The sequence below is a fragment of the Doryrhamphus excisus genome, linkage group LG11 (assembly GCF_037039965.1).
Source record: "Doryrhamphus excisus strain RoL-2023G ecotype Guam linkage group LG11, RoL_Dexc_Guam_v1.1, whole genome shotgun sequence".
NCBI classification, from domain to species: Eukaryota; Metazoa; Chordata; class Actinopteri; order Syngnathiformes; family Syngnathidae; genus Doryrhamphus; species Doryrhamphus excisus.
This window is the reverse complement of record NC_136367.1, coordinates 5,252,246-5,276,796: the sequence shown is the minus strand read 5'-3', so window position 1 is coordinate 5,276,796 and position 24,551 is coordinate 5,252,246. Positions and strand designations below refer to the sequence as shown.

At 37.4% G+C, this 24,551-nt stretch overlaps 1 protein-coding gene across 22 annotated transcripts in view; it reads left to right on the top strand.

Moving 5' to 3' along the window:
- The window catches only part of ptprk (protein tyrosine phosphatase receptor type K), a 119,778-nt gene that overhangs the window by 48,341 nt on the left and 46,886 nt on the right, over positions 1-24,551 (top strand). For all 22 annotated transcript variants that reach the window (XM_058045881.2, XM_078794551.1, XM_058045894.2 and 19 more), the window contains 6 exons: positions 430-590; positions 2,092-2,143; positions 2,239-2,297; positions 6,644-6,725; positions 8,935-9,050; positions 10,508-10,682. In XM_058045881.2, the coding sequence (XP_057901864.2) occupies positions 430-590; positions 2,092-2,143; positions 2,239-2,297; positions 6,644-6,725; positions 8,935-9,050; positions 10,508-10,682 (645 nt within the window). The remainder of the gene's footprint in view (positions 1-429; positions 591-2,091; positions 2,144-2,238; positions 2,298-6,643; positions 6,726-8,934; positions 9,051-10,507; positions 10,683-24,551) is intronic.

The following is a 24,551-nucleotide window of genomic DNA, read 5'->3' as shown; positions in this document are numbered from 1 at the left end:
AACGAGAAGAACCAATGATTGGCGTACCGTGTGTGTTTCTGTGTGTGTGTGTGTGTGGGCGTTGCAATGCAGACGTGCTTTTGTGCGCCTAATGAAAATCTGCTACTGTTTGCCCTCTTCTATTCTACAGAGAACAATATATTCTCACTGTAGATTAGCTGAACAATGCCGGATAATCACCACCATTTTACAGTCAGTTGAAGTACTCTTAATGTGTACATTCTAACTGTCAAATGCAATTAACTGCCTACAGTGCAGTATTGTGTTTACACAATTGATGCACAGATACTATGTGTTATTTACCATTGTGCATTGTATATATTTTTTTCCAGTGAAGGCACCAATGTTGTAATAAATCCTATGTCGTACCTATGCGGTAGAGTATAATAGGAGATTATAAACCCTACTACTTGCCTGTCCTGCGTCCAGGTTCCTACATGTACGTGGATGTCTCTCAGTATGAAGTCGGGGAGAAGGCCAGGTTTCAACTGCCGGTGATGAAGGAGAATGACACCCACTGCATCGACTTCAACTATCAACTCATCAGCCCCGATGGCTCCAGTCCCGGTACACTCAATGTCCTGGTCAAGGTACAGAAAACATTATTTATAATATTACTTTATTGATTCCAGGCTAGGCCGTGATAAGTCAGTTTCCCCGAAGTAGGATGTACAACAATGTCCGCTATCAGAAAGATACTGATAGATTTGATATTATGTTACATGGTGAAAACGCCTGAGGAAAAATATAGCACTGGGCAATGAGGTCAAGGTACTACCGCATGATTTCCAGGCACTACAGGATAATGCTGCCTTGCACGCCATTCTTAAGGTGGTCAAAACCCGATGGAGGAAATGTACTGCAAGATGATATCAAAGTACGGCAATATGATATCAAAGTCATACAGGATGATATCAAAGTACTGCAGGATCAAAGTATGGCAAGATGATATCAAAGTACTACAGGATGATATCAAAGTACTACAGGATGATATCAAAGTAATAAAGGATGATATCAAAGTAATAAAAGATGATATCAAAGTACTACAAGATGATATCAAAGTAATAAAGGATGATATCAAAGTACTACAAGATGATATCAAAGTAATAAAGGATGATATCAAAGTAATAAAGGATGATATCAAAGTACTCCAGGGTGATGTCAAAGTACTACAGGGTGATGTCAAAGTACTACAGGGTGATGTCAAATTACTACAGGGTGATATCAAAGTAATAAAGAATGATATCAAGTACTACAGGGTGATGTTAAAGTACTACAAGGTGATATCAAAGTAATAAAGGATGATATCAAAGTAATAAAGGATGATATCAAAGTAATAAAGGATGATATCAAAGTGCGACAGGGTGATGTCAAAGTACTATAGGTTGATGTCAAAGTACTACAGGATGATGTCAAAGTACTACAGGGTGATATCAAAGTACTACAGGATGATATCAAAGTACTACAGTATGTTATCAAAGTACTACAGGATGATATCAAAGTACTACAGGATGATATCAAAGTACTACAGGATGATATCAAAGTACTACAGGATGATATCAAAGTACTACAGGATGATATCAAAGTACTACAGGATGATATCAAAGTACTACAGGATGATATCAAAGTACTACAGGATGATATCAAAGTACTACAGGATGATATCAAAGTACTACAGGATGATATCAAAGTACTACAGGATGATATCAAAGTACTACAGGATGATAAAGCTGCCTTGTGCATCATTCTTAAGGATGACAAAGAAGCAAAGGTGAAATCATTAAACAAGTGAAGAATACAACTGGGATTATACATCCTGGTCATTTTCTTACGTTACTTCATATTTGGTAAATAGTACATGTTAAATACAGGAACTAACACATGTATTTGTAATTGATTTGAAACAGAGCGGGGGATAAGGTCTGCTAAATAAGGTCTGCTTCTTCCAAACTGTGATAGAGTGAGGGAGCGATGTTTGAGGGACGACTGTAATGATGTATTTTGGATATTTTGTCAATACTCAACATTGTAGTACAATATGGTTGGTTTTATTGACCCATATATAACATTTTTCATTGTTTATGACTGCAGGTCAACAAGGGTCCCTTGGCCAACCCTATTTGGAATGTAACATCCTATACTGGTAAGAACTCCACCACCCCACCAGTCACATTCCCACCTGAAGCATCCCAACACCAAGTGACCACTTCACATCTTCTGACTCTTGTGTCGTGACAGGTAAAGACTGGCTGAAGGCCGAACTTGCCGTCTCCACCTTCTGGCCCAATGAATACCAGGTGAGCTCCCTCTTTAACTTCTGCTTTTCACTGGATGTGCTGCGTTCACTGACTCTTCCAGCTCCAGTTTTTGATAGTATTTTGGCTCGGTTGCATTACAGAGCACAAAGTAAACAGAGCTCTTTGTGATGTCATTAATTTCTTACACAAACTCCATCCGGAATCTCCACAATGAAGCAAAATGCCATCAATAAGACCAATTAAATTCATTCATTCATTCATTTTCTACGTCCTCATGAGGGTCACGGGGGTGCTGGAGCCTATCCCAGCTGTCTTCAGGCGAGAGGCGGGGGTACACCCTGGACTGGTGGCCAGTCAATCACAGGGCACATATAGACAAACAACCATTCACACTCACATTCATACCTGTGGACAATTAACCTAGCATGTTTTTGGAATGTGGGAGGAAACCGGAGTACCTGGAGAAAACCCACGCATGCACGGGGAGAACATGCAAACGCCACACAGAGATGGCCGAGGGTTAAGGGTGGAATTGAACCCTTGGTCTCCTAGCTGTGAGGTCTGCGCGCTAACCACTCGACCGCCATGCCGCCCCAATTAAATTCAGCCTCCCCCAATCAATTTAGCCTTAAACTGTTTAGTATATTTTTGAAAAATATATTTTCATAAGTTCCCGCACCCCCCTTAAGTCTTCTGGTGTCTCCCAGCAGAGGCTGATTGATTAGTGAAGTCACTGAAGGGCGTGTCTTCGACTTTTTTTTTTTTTGTGTTATAGTGCGGGCATCAACACACGGCATCCAAAACAAATATGCACACGCTGCGGGGCAGGCCACTGATTTATTTGTGTTGACTGAGGCTCAGGAGGTGACGATCAGGCAAGAAAGACGTAGCGAGAGGCCGTGGGGTGATGAGCGGGGGGGGGGGGGGGGGGGGGTGTATGTTATCGTTGTGGACATTGCCGCCATGTCTTATATTTATTTGAGATGATGCCACGTGAAAACTTGAGAACGTCTCCTATTATTATATATTTGTCCAATTTTAGTCTGTATGATCTGCGTGTGTCCGAGTCCAGGCTGTTGTTGTCATGCGTGTGGCATGATGACTGTCGGGGGGCGGGGGGGCACACATTCACACCGCCTGATTAATGCATACTGCCTGGGGACCAGCTAACACTACTGTAAGGCGAAGGGTGGAAGTATCTTCCAAATGACCCATCTGGTACCCATTTCCCCCCCCTGGGTGACAGAGAGAGAGAAGATGGCCGACATAAAACAAACATGTGTCAACATGTTCTAATTGAAACTAATTATTCCTTGTTTGCTGAGGGCTCATTGTGGTTCTTCGGTGCACGAAACAGGTTCGGTTTGATGGAGGTTATGATGCCATGTTCTCGTGTTCAAACATGTTTCTGTGTTAGCGCTTAAGCTTGCATGGTAATGACTTTAGGGAGTGGAGGTACACACGCATACAGCAGTATGAAATTCATATTTTTTTATTTATTTTTGCTGTTTATTACTGAACAAATTACTGTGTAGATATACAGTATGATGCAAAAGTCTTCAATCAATCCTATTTTAGTTCTTTTAATGAACATTGGGACTCTGTAAGATCGGTAAGTCAAACCTTGTTTTTTTGTGTGTCCTAGTTTTTGGTCTAAAATCCGAACAAAAAGTGTAACATTTTCTTCCTCTCGATTTTTGTGTAAGAATTCACGTAAACAAACGAGTCCATTTTCCGTGTACTCCATTGTTGCACAAGCTCAAGTGTCCAAAGTGACTGTCCGTGCATTTTGTATTGAGCGCGACTGCTAAAATAACCAGCCACGGGGCCAAAGAACGTTATGAATGCTGGCACTTTGATAAAAAGTTGACAAATACCATCAAATTAAATCTTGCCACGATGTACAGGAAGTCCTCATCAACAAGAACCTCCATTAATTCAGTTTTCTGACGGTCAAACTACCATTATGTTCTGTTGCATTTACTGCATATGTGGTCATTAAAGTACTCCTCCAAGAACAGATGTAATGGTAGACTTCTGCATGGCCATCAATCATCGTGACCAACTTCTGCAGATTATTTATGATATAATGACATGACTTAAGTGAAGGCTTGGAATTCCTCAGAATTCCTAATGTCAGGTTTGGTTCGCTCTTGAAGAGTGGCCAGTAGCCCGGTCGGCTTTGAACCCACGCCTCCTGACAGGACCAAAGAGACATCCTTACTTAGACTTTCTCTGCTTTGACATTTCATTCAAAATCTAAAACTTTGTTATGTCTGCAGGAGGAATGTCGTATAGATATACCGACTATGAGTGGAGGGATGTTGGCAGGGAAGAATGATGAGTGCACAGACAGAATAGATAGGCGGGTGGGGGGGGATTAGGACATGTCCTGGGTAAACAGTTCCTGGATGTTTTTATGGGTGCGGAATGACAACAACTGGTTAATCCCTGCTCTATATTACACTACATATCACGTCTTCGGAATGCCTTATACCAGGGTTCTCAAACACGCGGCCCGCAGGACACTAGTTTGAGGCCCCCGCCTTGATATGAAAGTTTAATGTTAGTGCGGCCCGCGCAAGTTTGATATGGATGCTGTATGGTATCATGTACCCAGAAAAAATTATTACGTTTGATTAATGTTCATGTTAAAGGTTAAATAACTGTTAATAGTTATCCTCCTTATCCGTGTGGAAGTGGTAAGTTTTTGGCTATTTAAGTTTAAAGGAAATAACTTGAAGGCTACCGTTTAGGTCACTAGCTCTCTAGTTTGCGAGTTAGCATGTGTCTCAAGACCCTGCAGTTGCGCAATATGTTGTAAATAAAAAGAGTATAAATGTGACTATAGTCGTGTTTTGTCATGTCTACAGGGCTCTAATAATGCTTTGTTCATTTTAATCTGAAAAAAATAATTTGTCTACCCACCAACTATATGTGGTTTCTTAAGTTTTTATTATTTGCCGTTTTATTATTATTATTATATTTATTTATTTATGACTGATTGATTGATTTTCTTTATTCTTGATTTGTTTATTTATTTTTCATCTTATTTTGTGTAGAAAAATAAAAAGTAAGATATTTGAGAACAGTGGAATGTTTTATCAGAGCTTTTATTGTAGAAAATTGGAACCAAAGCAAAGTTTAAAATTTTTTTTTTTTTATAAATGCGTTTTTTTTTTTTTTAGAAAACCTGATGCGGCCCAGTCTCACCCAGACCCGACCTCCAGTGGCCCCCAAGTAAATTGAGTTTGAGACCCCTGCCTTATACTATATGGAATTTCCTTCATTGACCCATTTACCATTGCTTGGAAATCCTTAATTTAGGCCACAAATACGCTTATATTTTTTTCTTTTTTAAAACTGAAAATAGAGTGAGGTTGATGAGAGCGTGCAGTGTTGACCAACATGTCTTGAACCCAGTCAACGGTCTTTTTCTGTAGACGTGTCAGATTAGAGGTCACATTGGCTTTACAAGCGTGGTCACATGAATGTAGATTGGCAAAAATAAACCCAAGAGAATGAAACCAAACGGGCCCAAGAGTAATGAGGTGAGAATGGAGGTGGAACGAGAAGCACATATACATCCAAACCTCGCTCGTCGTAGCTTCTGTGAGTTTTTCTGTCAGGCATTTTATGTGTACCAAAGGAGATTACTACGGTCCAACAGGAAGAAGCATTAATCTCAGAAGGTTGTTGGACTGAATATATGAATCCAAACACCCGGCAGGTCGTCATGTTCTTATCTGTACCTCACTGGGGGCTCGTGCCGACTTCATCTCGCTGCAAATTTTCCAGCTCCATCCGTTTGACAGCAAATGTAAATAGTGACCAAAGTTCTTTGAGAGTTCAATTCTCGCTGTTTATTTACCGTATGTTTATTTTTTCTTTCTTGTGTCTGATGATTTTGTATGCATTTATGATTTTTCACCTTCTGAACCGCTGCACACAAAAAGATGAACATTTGGCAAAACATGCACCCTCATAAATGTTGGAGTGAAACCCCCTAGGGGGGGGGGGCATAGATGCATGTGTACAGTAGACCCCACCTGTTTTGGTGGGGGTCACCTTCTCAAACCACCAGCATTTATGATATTCATTCATTTTCTACCACTTGTCCTCATGAGGGTCACGGGGGTGCTGGAGCCTATCCCAGCTGTCTTCGGGCGAGAGGCGGGGTACACCCTGGACTGGTGGCCAGCCAATCACAGGGCACATAGACAAACAACATGTTACATGTGCTGTACATTCTACTTGTATTATCTAGTATTTATCAATATTTCTAGCATACAATGAATAAAATGTTTGTGTTTTACTGATGTGACTACTCTGTTATATACCGTATAGAACATACTAACCCTGTTATTTTTTTTTTTTGTCCTCAGGTTATATTTGAAGCAGAGATTTCGGACAGGAAAGCCGGCTTCATCGTTATAGATGACATTCAGGTGCTCAGCTACCCATGCGGTGAGTCATTAGCATGCCAGCAATTAGTCCTAGTTCGCTGAGTAGACGCTTATAGCTCCGGCCACTAATTAGACTGAAGCGGGGATGCTTTTTGTCGCAGTTGAACGGACAGATAAGTGGGAATGACGAGAAGGTGACTCGTCATTCGGAGGGAAGCGAGCGAGCGGAGGGCGCCAAGTTGTAGCGGCAAAAGCAGATAAATAAAACAGGAGTCAAAGAGTATGAGACGGGAGAAGAGAGAAAGACGGGGGGAATCGGAGAGAGTGAAGCGGGAAATGAAACGGTATTAGGTCAGTCATGGAGAGAGAAGATTCTGACCACTCAGCTCTCTTTTCTCGTTGGAATAGACACACACACACACACACACACACACTCGGTGAACAGTGGCTGTCTTGTCTTGCGCTGACAGCAAAGTGATGAGGGTTGCGATCCTTTTTAAATTCACGTTACGTTCCAAAGCCCTTTCTCTCCTCGGTGTTTCCGCACCGCCAGAGGCCTCTTCCTAAAACTCTTGCGTGAGTTCATCGAAAGCCAGTCGACAGGCACGTGCACGGAGGATGCAAACGTATAGCAACAAAAGCAATGGAAGCCCCGTTTGGTAATGGTAATGGTAATGGTTTAATTTCATTTGAACATGCATCAGATTACAATTGAATGCATCCCATAATTAGTTCACAGTTCCACATGTCCAAAAGGAGTAGGAAGAAGCAAAGCTTATTAAATCCTACCCCTCCATCTGGTACTTTTACAGTCAGTAACTGTTTCATTTGTTCACTTCCTGCTTTCTTAATATAATTTGTTTTTGTTTTTTAATTTATTTTATTTAATTTTAATTTAATTAATAACAATATTATTAATTATTTGTTTTATTAATTAATAATTCCAATATTTTTTTATTATTTGATTATATTTATTTTATAGTTCACAGTTCCACATGTCAAAAAGGAGTAGGAAGAAGCAAAGCTTATTAAATCCTACCCCTCCATCTGGTACTTTTACAATCAGTAACTATTACATTTGTTCACTTCCTGCTTTCCTAATATAATTTGTTTTTTTATTTATTTTATTTAATTTCAATATAATTAATTAATTATTTGTTTTATTAATTAATTATTAATAATTCCAATTTTTTTATTATTTTATTATATTTATTTTATAGTTCACAGTTCCACTTTCCAAAAGGAGTAGGAAGAAGCAAAGCTTATTAAATCCTACCCCTCCATCTGGTACTTTTACAATCAGTAACTGTTACATTTGTTCACTTCCTGCTTTCCTAATATAATTTTTTTAATTTATTTTATTTAATTTTAATTTAATTAATAACACTTTATTAATTATTTGTTTTATTAATTAATTATTAATAATTATAATAATTGTTATTATTTTATTATATTTTATTTTTTTAATTTTAATTTTTTTTTAATTTTTGTAGTGTACCGAAGTAGGAGGTGATATGACCATCCAATGACATAATGGGTACCATAGTAAGTGTCAATATAGTGATATATATATAGCACATCAAGTGTTTCAAATTTAGTTCAAATTTAGCTTCTAACTTGCGGCAGCGGCGCCCTGTTTTGGCACGGGTCCGACTCCTCATAGTCCATTGAGTCCTAAAACTAAAATGTATAAAAGGCATCCTAATTAAGGTTGTCAAAATGTCTTACATCAGTGAAGAGTGACCTGGGAGTGGTCTGAATATTAAGATAGGGGAACCTGAATAGAAAAGCGGCGAGTACGACTCCCACAGTGGAAGCATTCATTCTCACAGCTGCATTTGTGGACACACAGGTTTGTGTGTGCGCTTCTTTTAGTGTGGCTTTGTGTGTGTGTTTGTTCAGCTGTTATCTATGATTGCAATCACATCCCCGGAATAAAAATAGCCACGTTGCCTCTTCGGGGGGGTTCAGGAGGCTTATTCCATACCTTAGCGTGGCGCTAAGTATTAGGAGCTGTGACATTGTGACGACCATGTCACCAGCCAGTGGCGATGTTTGGGTCTAGCTTCTTCTGACTCCTCTGGAATCTAATCGGAGTAATAGTGAACATACCGCTGCGGGTTATAAGCTCTTGGGAATTGTGTCCATTCTTTGTACGTGTCCGACTCGGGGAAACGGGGGTATTCCCACTGAATGAACATAGAGCCAAGCTATAAGGTCTACACCCGGGTTCCTATTCGTATTCATATCAATGTGTTCATTTTCTGCAGATAAATCCCCTCATTTCCTGCGTCTTGGAGATGTAGAGGTAAACGCCGGTCAGAACGCCACCTTCCAGTGTATCGCCACCGGACGAGATACGGTGAACAATAAACTCTGGCTTCAGGTAAAGGCACACGCTGATGTTCACGACAGATCCAGTTTATTGAAAAGAAACGTCCTTAACGTGTTAAAGGAAGCCTGGCAAGCTGCTATACTTTACGTAACCGGTAATGGTAATGGTTTAATTTCATTTGAACATGCATCAGATTACAATTGAATGCATCCCATAATCAGTTCACAGTTCCACATGTCCAAAAGGAGTAGGAAGAAGCAAAGCTTATTAAATCCTACCCCTCCATCTGGTACTTTTACAATCAGTAACTGTTACATTTGTTCACTTCCTGCTTTCCTCATATATAGTTTACGTTTTTTTTAATTTTTATTTATGTATTTTTTATTTTTTGTCACGTACCGAAGTACGAGGTGATATGACCATACAATGACATAATCGGTACCAACTGTAAAAATAAAATAATAATAATAAAAAGTAATTTAAAAATAAAATAAATAATAAAAAACGTAAACTAAGAGTTGTTTTTAAGTTATTTATTTATTTTTATTTTTTTTATTTTATTTTTGTTACGTACCAAAGTACAAGGTGATATGACCATACAATGACATAATTGTTACCATAGTAACTGTAAAAATGAAAATAAAAAAAATAAATTGAAAAAAATTACGTAAACTATACATTTTTTATTAGTAATATAATATAATAATAAAAAAACTTAAGTTTTTTTAATTATTATTTATTTTTTTTTTGATATTTTATTTTTGTCACATACCGAAGTACGAGGTGATATGACCATACAATGACAAAATTGTTACCATAGTAACAGTAAAAATAAAATAAAAAAAATAATAAAAAATAATTACAAAAACATAAACTATGTTTTTTTTATTAGTAATATAATATAATAATAAAAAAAATTAACTATAAGTTTTTTTTAATTATTATTTATTTATTTTTATTTTTTTTATTTTATTTTTGTCACATACCGAAGTACGAGGTGACCATCCAATGCCATAATGGGTACCATAGTAAGTGTCAATATAGTGATATATATAGCACATCATGACTGGTTCAAGACTCTTCATCCTTGTATTTAGCAAACATCAACTGCTTGTATTGTTTCTTGAATTGGCTCATCGTTGTGCATTGTTTGATTTCCTTACTCAATCCATTCCATAGTTTGATTCCACATACTGAAATGCTATGGCTAGCATAACGTAGTCCTAGCATAGAAGTGTTTCAAATGTACTTCTTCCCTGAGATCATATTTCTCCTCTCTTGTAGAGGAAGTAATGGATGACATTTTTAGGTAATTATTTGTGTGTAAAATCACACACAGTCACCCCAGGCCATACATTCTGGTAGCTAACTCAATTAAGACTTGAATAGCCGCTGATTTCATGGCAGCTCTTTTGTAGCCATGACCTTCAAACCTGCTGTCAGAGAGATACGATACATACGAGCACAGACGCTTAACCCCCATACCCTCTTCCATGTCCACGCTGCAGAGGAGAAACGGAGAAGATATTCCCGTGTCTCAGAGGAAAAACATCAACCACAGACGGTTCTCCGCCTCATTCCATCTCAACGAAGTCACCAATCAGGATCAAGATCTGTATCGCTGTGTCACCCAGTCAGAGCGCGGATCCGGGGTGTCCAACTTCGCCGGTCTCATCGTCAGAGGTGAGGGCTTGTTGGAAAAATTGATGTTTTTTTTTTGGGGGGGGGGGTTCAAACCACACTGACAAAACCTCATTCGTATCTGGAGACAACTCCCGATACATGATATCACACAGACCTCCACCGAGGTAACAAATCCCAAGAGTTGATTGTTGAGTTAATTAAGAGTTAAAGAGTTAATCGTCTTAATCGAGGGAAAATAGAGTAGAGCATTATAAATGGCAAATTTGATCCCTTTCACAATGATTAAGACCTGATTAAGGCAGCTTTATCATCCTGTAGTACTTTGATATCATCCTGTAGTACTTTGATATCATCCTGTAGTACTTTGATATCATCCTGTAGTACTTGGATATCATCCTGTAGTACTTGGATATCATCCTGTAGTACTTTGATGTAATCCTGTAGTACTTTGATATCATCCTGTAGTACTTTGATAGCATCATGTAGTACTTGGATATCATCATGTAGTACTTTGATAATTATAGGTTATCACATGGTTTAATGATTTTACCTTTGCTTCTTTGTCATCCTTAAGAGTGATGCACAAGGCAGCTTTATCATCCTGTAGTACTTTGATATCATCCTGTAGTGCTTTGATATCATCCTGTAGTACTTGGATATCATCCTGTAGTACTTGGATATCATTCTGTAGTACTTGGATATCATCCTGTAGTACTTGGATATCATCCTGTAGTACTTTGATAGCATCATGTAGTACTTTGATATCATCCTGTAGTACTTTGATAGCATCATGTAGTACTTGGATATCATCATGTAGTACTTTGATAATTATAGGTTATGACATGGTTTAATGATTTTACCTTTGCTTCTTTGTCATCCTTAAGAGTGATGCACAAGGCAGCTTTATCATCCTGTAGTACTTTGATATCATCCTGTAGTACTTTGATATCATCCTGTAGTGCTTTGATATCATCCTGTAGTGCTTTGATATCATCCTGTAGTGCTTTGATATCATCCTGTAGTACTTTGATATCATCATGTATTACTTTGATAATTATAGGTTATCACATGGTTTAATGATTTCACCTTTGCTTCTTTGTCATCCTTAAGATTGATGCAAAAGGCAGCTTTATCATCCTGTAGTACTTTGATATCACCCTGTAGTACTTTGATATCATCCTGTAGTACTTTGATATCATCCTGTAGTGCTTTGATATCATCCTGTAGTGCTTTGATATCATCCTGTAGTGCTTTGATATCATCCTGTAGTGCTTTGATATCATCCTGTAGTACTTTGCTGTCATCATGTAGTACTTTGCTGTCATCATGTAGTACTTTGATAACATCCAGTAGTACTTTGATAATTATAGGTTATCACATGGTTTGTCTGGTATCAGGCCAGGTATCATGCCCATACTGGCACGCGGGGGCATGATACTGGGCCTGATACCAGACAAACCATGTGATGATCTTATTATCACATACTATTTAATCATGAGCTTATTATCACGTACTATTTAATCAAAAGACCATTTTGTTTCCAGAAAATGTTGAGTTTATTACATGTATTATATCTAAACAGTGTAAACACAACAATTGCAAAACTATTTCAACAATAATATTTTATCAACAGTCTTATCTTATCAATGTCTGACAATTAAAGTTCCATTAATCAAGTTTGGGTTTTTTGGTGACTGGAGAAGCACTAGGCACTAAGCACTTGTGTGCTGTTCTCTGATTGGTTGTTTCACGGGCCAGATACCAGAGCAGCGCGCTCAGAGTGGACAGCTACGGGGGCTGATACTGGACATGGTTAAACTCTATATTTTATCAGTATCACTGCCCTGGGCTTTGACACAGTATCATTTCGGCCTTTTCCCGTATCATTCATGGGCGGTTTTTAGGGTACAGGGCCAATTAATACTGTAGTGTGTGATTAAATGGAATATCGACTCACGGGATGCGTGCTCACATGCATGCGTGCGCACACACACGTGCACTTCAGCCGTCATGTGCAGTTGACATGTGGTTAATAAGGTGTCACCAATGCGTGTTTGCGACTAGATTCTTTATTCATTCACATTGAAGAGCTCACATATTCAAATGATCTCCCAGGGAGATGTGTGGGGGGTCTGGGGGGGGGGGCACACTTGGGGTAAAGGCGAGCGAGATTCAGAAAGAATGATACGAGAGTGACAGAAAGGCGGGATGCGGGTACAGAACAGACATCGAGAAGCGAGCGAAGAAAATGCTAAATGTAAATAGTCGGCTCATTATCCAAAGAATATACCCGTATCAGATTCAGGACGATGTGTGCATATGTAAACAGAGGAACGCTCTCATATTTATTATTCTGCATATGATATGGAAGCGGAGGAAAAAAAAAAAGGCGAAACCAAGACTACGAATATAAACAGACAAAGCATACTCACACCAGACCCTTCTTTCCTGTGCTGGGCGGGATTCAACCTCCCGCTCACACCAAGCGTTGTCACGGTACTTTCTCCACTGCTGTATTACTGCAATTTCCCTGACTTTTTTTTAATCAATTTAATTCTTTTTTTTTAGTCGTTCTGATCATTTCTACTGCACAAGGTGACGGCTGCCTTTAATAACTAATGTAGCTATATATATTTAGCTACACTAGCTAAGCAACTATGCCACAACATAAACATCACAATATCAAAGTTTACAAATAGAACACCATAAACTATGTATATTTGGAACTGTGCACACATGCGTTAAAATGTATAAATAAATACTTCAGGTTTAAAAACCCCCCCACAAAATACGTCATTACCAGTGGCGTCATTAGGCCTATTTTAGGGGGACTTTTTATGGGGATATTTTTTAAATTGATTTTTAAACATTTTTTATTGATTTTTTTTTTTTTTTTTTTTTTTTTACAAAAAAATCTCAGAAAATTTCATATAGTAGGGCAAAAGCAGGCTAATAAGCGAGCCAATAAGCAGGCTAAAACAATTGAGTATCTCCAAAAGTGGGAAAGTTATATCCCCGTTCTTGTTCCTTATTTCTTTTTTGGATTTAAAAAAAAAAAAAAAAAATGTCTACTACATTCATTCATATCCTGTGCATCTCCAGGGGGGGTGATTTGATTTATTTATTTTTTTTATTGATTTTTAAACATTTTTTTATTGATTTTTTACAAAAAAAATCTCTGACAAATTTCATATAATAGGGCAAAACCAGGCTAATAAGCGAGCCAATAAGCAGGCTAAAACTAGCCTACAACTACTAGTAGTAGTAGTAATAATCAGAAGAAGAATAATGATGATAGTAATAATAATAATAGGCTAATTAATAATATAATAATGATTATTTCTTTCACTATATGCGTTACATTAAAGCCCAGTTTTGGACTCTTAGGAAAAAACAATCAGACTGCACTTCCGGAATAACAAACAAAAAACACACTGTGTACATATATGTATTTATACTGTTTATTCTGTATATTTTTTATTTTTCAGTCTTTTTTAATAGATGTGTCTGCATCTACTTCACCAAAACAAATTCCTCGTATGTGTTTGATCATACCTGGCAATAAACCCTTTTCTGATTCTGATTATATAATTGATCACTGTCCACTGGTAAATTTAATGGTGGCCTAAAACAATTGAGTATCTCTACTAAATCTGTCCAAAAGTGGGAAAGTTATATCCCGGTTCTTGTTCCTTATTTGTTTTTTTGGATTTTTTGATAAAAAAAAAAATAATAATAATAATGTCTACTACATTCATTCATATCCTGTGCATCTCCTCCCCATCCTCAGAACCTAGTGACGCCCCTGGTCATTCCAGTCATTATGTGTTAAGTTTCATACGTGAAAGTGCACATGCACGTAATTGTGCTGGGATGTGGCCCATCTATTCCAAACATGCCAAAGGGAGGTCAAGTGGACAGCATACGTCAACATGGACGTATTAGAGCACTCACGCTAGCTAGAGTGTCCAAACACAGCACTCTTGGTCCGTTATTTATTTATTCTTGCGTGGAATTGTATTTTGGAATGTGCCAACAAACACCATTAAGTTGACTACGATTTAAAAATAATAATAATAAAAAAAAATTAATAATCATACCCTGAGCAGATGGCATAAAACTTTAAAAAATAATAATAATAATAATTCCCTGAGCAGATGCCATAAAACGTAAAAATTAAAAAATATAATAATAATAATAATAATAATAACAATAATCATAGTAATAATCACAATAATCATAATAATCATAATAATCATAATAACCATAATAATCATAATAATCATAATAATCATAATAATCATAATCATAACCTGAGCAGATGCCATAAAACACTGTAGAGATGTTGTGTAGAACTACTAAGGTTTTCATTCATAATAAAAGTACTTTAAATCGAGAGAAGCGTTTTTCAAAGAGGTTCCCGGCGGCTTCAGGGGAGGCGCAGCAGCTTGACAAATATCAAGAAAAAAACGTTTCTTGTATTTTGCAATGTGCTAACAAACACCATTAAGTTGACTTCGAGTTTTTTAAATCGAAGTTGACTTCGTTAAAAAAAAAATAATAATAATAATCATACCCTGAGCAGATGCCATAAAACTTAAAAATTGTTAAAAATAAATTATTATTAATAATAATCATCATCATACCATGAGCAGATGCCATGAAATGTAAAAATTAAAAATATATAATAATAATAATAATCATACCCTGAGCAAATGCCATAAAACACTGTAGAGATGTTGTATAGAACTACTAAGGTTTTCATTCCTAATAAAAGTAGTTTAAATCGAGAGAAGCGTTTTTCAGAGAGGTTCCAGGCGGCTTCAGGGGAGGCGCAGCAGCTTGACAAATATCAAGAAAAAAACGTTGTCATGAATACATATTCAGTTCCTTTGGTGAGAAGGTAAGCAGAGCTTCAGGTGTCCCTGTGTGTGTGGGGGGGGGGGCTCGCTGCACCACAGAAATAATTTCTGTATCTTTCTAGCCATTGACATACGTATTGACATATTGCCATATTGAACATGCTGTATGCCTGGATGAGCACATGTCAGTATTGAGAAGGCGTCAGTAAGGCGTGACTCCAAAGTTGGCCAACAAACACCAAGTAAACACGAGTGGTTGATGTTTATTTAGCATGAATAGTACCTTTTTTTTTCGCCCCTTAATATATGAAAGCAGTTATAAATAAATAAATACACAAGGGATCCTGTCACAGCAGGGGACGCTTGTTCAGTCGTGAATGGCGCCAATCTCGATGAGGATCGTGATGAAAATACATTCAGGACTCGGCGAGCCCCCATTTCAATGCATTGTACGCTGGAAATGAAGGTCTTCTTCTTATTTGTGAAAGGATGTTTTTGCAGCTCTGTGGGCTATAGGCAAAAAAAAAAAAGAATATTAATCCTGTGTGAATGTGACAAAGGTATCACAGTGAAGGAATGATGGCAGCTTCATTCGCACTTCATGTTTATTTATTAGAAATATCAAGATGAGAAGCGGAGGGAAATCAAAGAAATATTTTTTTAAGGCTAAAATATGCAGGAATTTGAATATGTATGCAGGACATATACACTATACGGACAGAACTAGGCGGTTTTATATTAATATTCATCCCGTATTTAAATATACGTATATCCCATTGTGAAATCAAGGGAGTTGTGGGGGGGCGCATTAGGAAAATATATCTGCTAATCTGACAAAGAATGCAGGTGCCTTCCCAGGTATGATGCGGATACATAAAACATGTTCTGCGGCGGGACATTGATCCGGGTTTCATTATCCGAGGCGGAAACTGGTCCACCGGGCGATGCGATATTGCACGGGCCCAGTCCATTGATATTTATGCAGATGACAGAGATGTGCCATTAAACCCCGCCCCTCCCCCTCCCCTGTGTGTACTGGATCTGTCAAGATCAGAGCAAAGACGACGTTTTTTTTTTTTACCAGCACAAGTGCACCATGGGAGATCTGACTTGGTATTCCCAGATCACTCCCTGGAGGGGAGCGGGGAGAACCACAAATATAAATATCCTGTTGACGGGTTCCATTTAGATCAGGGGTCTCAAACTCAATTTACCTGGGGGGGGGGGGGGGGGGGGCACTGGAGCTAGGGTCTGGGTGAGACTGGGCCACATCAGGTTTTCCAAAAAAAAAAAAAAACAGAAAAATATACAAACTTTTTCAGTGCTTTGGTTCCGATTTTCTACAATAAAAGCTCTGATAAAACATTCCACTGTTCTCAAATATCTTAATTTTTATTTTTCCGCACAAAATAAGATGAAAAATAAATAAACAAATCAAGAATAAAGAAAATCAATCAATCAGTAATAAATAAATAAATAAATATAATAATAATAATTGAAACGGCAAATAATAAAAACTTAAGAAACCACATATAGTTGGTGGGTAGACAAATTATTTTTTTCAGATTAAAATGAACAAAGCATTATTAGAGCCCTGTAGACATGACAAAACACGACTATAGTCACATTTATACTCTTTTTATTTACAACTTATTGCGCAACTGCAGGGTCTTGAGACACATGCTAACTCGCAAACTAGAGAGCTAGCGACCTAAACGGTAGCCTTCAAGTTATTTCCTTTAAACTTAAATAGCCAAAAACTTACCACTTCCACACGGATAGGGAGGATAACTATTAACAGTTATTTAACCTTTAACATGAACATTAATCAAACGTAATAATTTTTTCTGGGTACATGATACCATACAGCATCCATATCAAACTTGCGCGGGCCACACTAACATTAAACTTTCATATCAAGGCGGGGGCCTCAAACTAGTGTCCTGCGGGCCACAATTGTCCCGCGGGCCTCGTGTTTGAGACCCCTGATTTAGAATCTATTGGTAATTTGCTGGTCAGCCTGGTCACACACTGCTATGGGACGACCGTCCGCTCTTCAACCAGTAGCCGTCCCACGTCTAAGTTTCTTTTGAGGTCAGACATTTTTATTCTCCCAAATTCCACAGGAGTGGCCAATTAACCTAGCATGTTTTTGGAATGTGGGAGGAAACCGGAGTACCCGGAGAAAAAACATGCAAACTCCACAGATGGCCGAGGGTGGAATTGAACTCGGGTGTCCTAGCTGTGAGGTCTGCGCGCTAACCATTCTTCCACCGTGCAGCCCCGACCACTTTTTATATTTATTTTTATTGTTTTTATTGTATTTTTTTCACCCCGCCTCTCGCCCGAAGACAGCTGGGATAGACTCCAGCACCCCCGCGACCCTTGTGAGTATAAGCGGTAGAAAATGAATGAATGTATTTTTTTCCCCAGACGTTGACATCACTAGTAGTCAAGCTTATTGTATTTTCATATTATGATTTCCAATGTCGCCTTGGTCTAGTGGTTAGCGCGCAGACCTCACAGCTAGGAGCCCAGGGTTCAAATCCACCCTCGGCCATCTCTGTGTGGAGTTTGCATGTTCTCCCCGTGCATGCGTGGGTTTTCGCCGGGTACTCCGGTTTCCTCCCACATTCCAAAAACATGCTAGGTTAATTGGCGACTCCAAATTGTCCATAGGTATGAATGTGAGTGTGAATGGTTGTTTGTCTATATGTGCCCTGTGATTGGCTGGCCACCAGTCCAGGGTGTACCCCGAAGACAGGCTCCAGCACCCCTGGCGACCCTCGTGAGGAAAAGCGGTAGAAAATGAATGAATGAATGAATGTCGCCTTGTAGAACATGTTGAGGTATCTGCACACGCCACACGCTACACGCCACACGCCACAATACGATGTAGTAGGCCATGTCGTGATGCGTTTGGAAGAGACACCAACTAATAAGAAAGTATAAAAGAATCTGTCAGTGCCTTTCACTATGTTAGCGTTTGTCAGCGGTGGTATGGTCGGAGTGGAGCTCATAAAGTCTTGCCCTCTGGTTCCCACAGTGACAGAGCACATCATCATGACACACACACACACACACACACACACACAGACACACACTTCCAGCAGTGCCAGCTTGAATTACAGACAAGCCATGGCCTAAAAAGCTCCTGAAATATTACTGTCACACACGCGTGCATCCAAACACACATGAAGCCATAGTACCGTTGTAAACCTGTAATGGGAGTACTTCTAAAAGGTTGTTTTCACGCTCCTCATCTTCAACGTACTTTGTGGTGGAAGTAATAGTGACAGCTGGAGCTCCAGGTGAGACTCTTGATAGAGTCGCAAAGCACTGCGATACGCGCACATCCCGGCTTGTTGTGGAGGTCAAATGGCCTCCGGTGATTCTGTCGGTGATGTCAGCAGTGCTTTGCGGAAAACTAAACTTTATTGACAAGGTTGCTGACGTTGGACGGCCATGCCTGCCGGGCTTTGGTCACCAACACAATTTCTGTCTGTCTCGTTGCTTTTTCGTCCTTTCGCTTTTTCTTCTTATTTTCTTTTCTCCCTAGTTCTTGCCCTTCCTTCATCCTTCATCCTAATTGTTCTTATTTTTCTGGTCTTTTTTTAGTGCTTCTTTTTTTTTATTTTCCTTTCATTTTTCCCATTTGTTTTATGTTCATTCTTTCATTTTTATTATTTTAAATTATTTGTTCCTTTTTTGATTCTTTTGATGTTTCTTTTTAATTTAAAATTCTATTTTTTTAATTAACATTAAATAATATTTTATAAAATACATTTTATCATATAGTAACTTTAAAATATTATTATTATTGTCATTTTATTATTTTGATTAGGAATCAGACAGGAAACTAAAATGAATGAAATATTGTAACATAATACATTTTAGAATAATGGCAAATAATAATAATAATTATTATAATTAAATATAAATGAATAAATATTTAATAATAATGAAATACAAATTAAATAATAATTAAATATAAATAGTAAGGGAAGTAGTAGGAAATCAAAAAACACAAAGAAAAGTAATAATAAAATTAGAAATAATACTAATAGCATAGTAATAATTTGCATTAAAATGTATATTTAAATATAGTAATAATAGTAATAATGGGTGGTAAAAAATAGTGAAATAATAATAATCATAATAATAATAATAGTAATAATAATAATAATAATAATTATTATTATTATTATTAAATATAAATAAATATTTAATAATAATGAAATACAAATTAAATAATAATTAAATATAAATATAAATAGTAAGGGAAGTAGTAGGAAATCAAAAAACACAAAGGGAAGTAATAACAAAATTAGAAATTATACTAATAGCATAGTATTAATTTGCATTAAAATGTATATTTAAATAGAGTAATAATAGTAATAATAATAGACGGTAAAATGAGTGAAATAATAATAATGATAATAATGATGATAATATTGATGATAATAATAATAATAATGATAATAATAATAATGATGATGATAATAATAATGATGATGATGATAATAATAATGCTAATAATGATAATAATAACAGTAATAATAATAATTATTATTAATTTTATAATAAATATTATTATATTAAAATTAATAATAATTATTATTATTAGATATAAATAAATATTTAATAATAATTAAATAATAATTAAATATAAATACAAATAGTAAGGGAAGTAGTAGGAAATCAAAAAACACAAAGGAAAATAATAATAAAATTAGAAATTATACTAATAACATAGTATTAATTTGCATTAAAATGTATATTTAAATAGAGTAATAATAGTAATAATAATAGGCGGTAAAATGAGTGAAATAATAATAATAATGATAATAATGATGATAATATTGATAATAATAATGATGATGATAATAATAATAATAATAATAATAATAATAATAATAATAATAATAATAATAATAATAATAATAATAATAATAATAATAATATAATAATAATAATTAACTAACCCCACCTCTTGCCCGAAGACAGCTGGGATAGGCTCCAGCAGCGCCGCGACCCTCGTGCGGAAAAAGCGGTAGAAAATGAATGAATGAATAATAATAATAATAATAATAATAATAATTTATTATTAGTAATAGTATTACCAAAACAAGTAATCCAAGAGCCAAGACTCACTGAATGAATCAGGGTCAGAATCAACACAAACGTGACATTTTTGCCATATTTGTTTACTTCATATCATTTACATTTGACCCCAAAAAGCGACTCTCACACACAAACTCAATTAATAATACAAAAGATGGTGACAACAAACCCATCTCATCACGCCACCAGTGATGATTTGTTTTGTTTTTTAGGTCAACTGTACAAATGTCAAATCATGAAAAAAAAAAGATGGAAAATCAAAAGCAAGAAAGCCCACTTCAGGACTCTTTTCTCTGGAGTCACATGATGACCCACTTCCATCTCTTACTGTTTTATTTTTACGTCTATTATTTATGTTTTAGTTATTCAGGAGCTTCATAAGGAACAAACAAAAGCGCATTTAGATGAACACACACGCTGAACTGTTTTAATACATCAGAGTATTCGTCTCCCTGCTTTTTTTATATCGCCTTGTTATTTACTTTTTAATCATCGTGTTGTTTCGCCTTGACGCCGTCGCCGGCTGACACGTTGTTGACGTCATTGGTTTTCTGAACCCGTTTCAACATTCATTATCTGAATTCAAGCCTGCGTAACTGTCAAACTACACTGTTTCATGTGTTTGCTAAAAAGACACTTTTCTCTCTGACAAGCCACACACACACACACACACACACACACACACGAAGAAACGGCAATGCAAACAAACACGGGGATGGAAAAGTGATGGCAGTGCACAATGTTATTAAAAGTAGCGCCGGAACAAAAAAACCCACGCACGCACGTAACGATGCACACACACTCTTACGATAAAACTGCACACCACTTATATAGATAGTGAAGACAGAATACATCTATTTGATTTACAGACGCCGTACATCCGCGGCGGGTATTCATTTTCGTGTATGCGTCGGTAAATCATTGTGCTCTATAAACGTGTTGACCATGAACCAACACATCCCCATCAAGGACGGTAATCATTGCATTAAATGAACACGTCTCTCACGGTGTCAGTAGAACCGTAGTAAGACAGATGCTAATTGTTACATCACATTAGATAATGCGGCTGTAACCAAATGACGAGGCCCGTTGAGCGTACGTTTTTTTAAGCGTTGTTGAATCACAGCCGCTCTCCAACAAAGTCTTTTGATGATATGCAGCTTCAAAAAGTGGCTTTAATGTTATGATTGTTAGGATTCGACGCACGTGGGGGAAACTAATCCATAAAACGGCTCTGAAAGTTGACTTTATAAATAAAATGTAGCATGGTGTTAGACACTGCACCCCATGAGTGAAATAATGTATGGCAGGCATGCATGAAAGGCACCATGAAATACTGATAAAGATATAAATCATTGTCAATTTTAATGCATATCCTTTATCATGTATTACTTCAATTGAGACGAGCAATTGACAAAATTTAACTGGGAATTTAAAGCATCACATTTTGAACACTGCGGATTGTATAGTGATGCAGCTAAAAACTACATTTCCCATGATGCTTAGAGAGCAGCTTCAGGAAGTACTGATGTGGAAGCGAAAACCACCTTTTGAAGTCTTAGCAATCTCAGACACATCTCAAAGTAATGGTAATGGTAATGGTAATGGTTTCATTTCATTTGAACATGCATCAGATTACAATTGAATGCATCACATACAGTGAAGAAAATAAGTATTTGAACACCCTGCTATTTTGCTATTTCTCCCACTTAGAAATCATGGAGGGGTCTGAAATTTTCATCGTAGGTGCATGTCCACTGTGAGAGAGATAAACTAAAAAGGAAAATCCAGAAATCACAATGCATGATTTTTTAACAAATTATTTGTGTGATACAGCTGCTAATAAGTATTTGAACACCTGAGAAAATGAATGTTAATATTTGGTACAGTAGCCTTTGTTTGCTATTACAGAGGTCAAACGTTTCCTGTAGTTTTTCACCAGGTTTGCACACACTGCAGGAGGGATCTTGGCCCACTCCTCCACACAGATCTTCTCTAGATCAGTCAGGTTTCTGGGCTGTCGCTGAGAAACACGGAGTTTGAGCTCCCTCCAAAGATTTTCGATTGGGTTCAGGTCTGGAGACTGGCTGGGCCATGCTAGAACCTTGATATGCTTCTTACGGAGCCACTCCTTGGTTTTCCTGGCTGTGTGCTTCGGGTCGTTGTCGTGTTGGAAGACCCAGCCACGACCCATCTTCAATGCTCTGACAGAGGGAAGGAGGTTGTTCCCCAAAATCTCACAATACACGGCCCCAGTCATCCTCTCTTTAATGCAGTGCACTCGTCCTGTCCCATGTGCAGAAAAACACCCCCAAAGCATGATGCTACCACCCCCATGCTTCACAGTAGGGATGGTGTTCTTCGGATTGTACTCTTCATTCTTCTTCCTCCAAACACGCTTATTGGAATTATGACCAAAAAGTTCTATTTTGGTCTCATCTGACCATAAAACTTTCTCCCATGACTCCTCTGTATCATCCAAATGGTCATATGCAAACTTAAGACGGGCCTTGACATGTGCTGGTTTAAGCAGGGGAACCTTTCGTGCCATGCATGATTTCACATCATGACGTCTTAGTGTATTACCTACAGTAACCTTGGAAACGGTGGTCCCAGCTCTTTTCAGGTCATTGACCAAGTCCTGTCGTGTAGTTCTGGGCTGATTCCTCACCTTTCTTAGAATCATTGAGACCCCACGAGGTGATATCTTGCATGGGGCTCCACTCCGATTGAGATTGACCGTCATGTTTAGCTTCTTCCATTTTCTAATGATAGCTCCAACAGTGGACCTTTTTTCACCAAGCTGCTTGGTAATTGCTCCGTAGCCCTTTCCAGCCTTGTGGAGGTGTACAATTTTGTCTCTGGTGTCTTTGGACAGCTCTTTGGTCTTCGCCATGTTACAAGTTAAAGTCTTACTGATTGTATGGGGTGGACAGGTGTCTTTATGCAGGTAACGACCTCAAACAGGTGCATCTGATTCAGGATGATACATGGAGTGCAGGTGGACTTCTAATGGGCAGACTAACAGGTCTTTCAGGGTCAGAATTCTAGATGATACACAGGTGTTCAAATACTTATTTGCAGCTGTATCACACAAATAAATTGTTAAAAAATCATGCATTGTGATTTCTGGATTTTTCTTTTTAGTTTATCTCTCTCACAGTGGACATGCACCTACGATGAAAATTTCAGACCCCTCCATGATTTCTAAGTGGGAGAAATAGCAAAATAGCAGGGTGTTCAAATACTTATTTTCTTCACTGTAATCAGTTCACAGTTCCACATGTCCAAAAGGAGTAGGAAGAAGCAAAGCTTATTAAATCCTACCCCTCCATCGGGTACTTTTACAATCAGTAACTGTTACATTTGTTCACTTCCTGCTTTCCTAATATATAGTTGACATTTTTTTACATTTTTATTTATTTATGTATTTTTAATTTTTTGTCACGTACCGAAGTACGTGATATGACCATACAATGACATAATCGGTACCATAGTAACTGTAAAAATAAAATAAAATAATAATAATAAAATAATAATAATAAAAAATAATAAAATAAATCAATTAATTAAAAAAACATAAACTATAAGTTTTTTACATTTGTTCACTTCCTGCTTTCCAAAATACAGTTTAAGGTTTTTTTTGTGTTTTTTTTTTTTTTAAATAATGCACCTCGTACCGAAGTATGAGGTGATATGAGCATCCAATGACATAATGGGTACCATAGTAAGTGTCAATATAGTGATACATATAGCACATCATGACTGGTTCAAGACATGTGCATTGTTTGAGGTCCTTACTCAATCCATTCCACCAAGTGTAGAATTACCACAGATTCTGTTTGACCCCCAACGGTCCGCTATCACCAACGGGTTTCGAAAGGCTGCTCTACTGCGCGATGGAGACAATATCTCAAGCTAC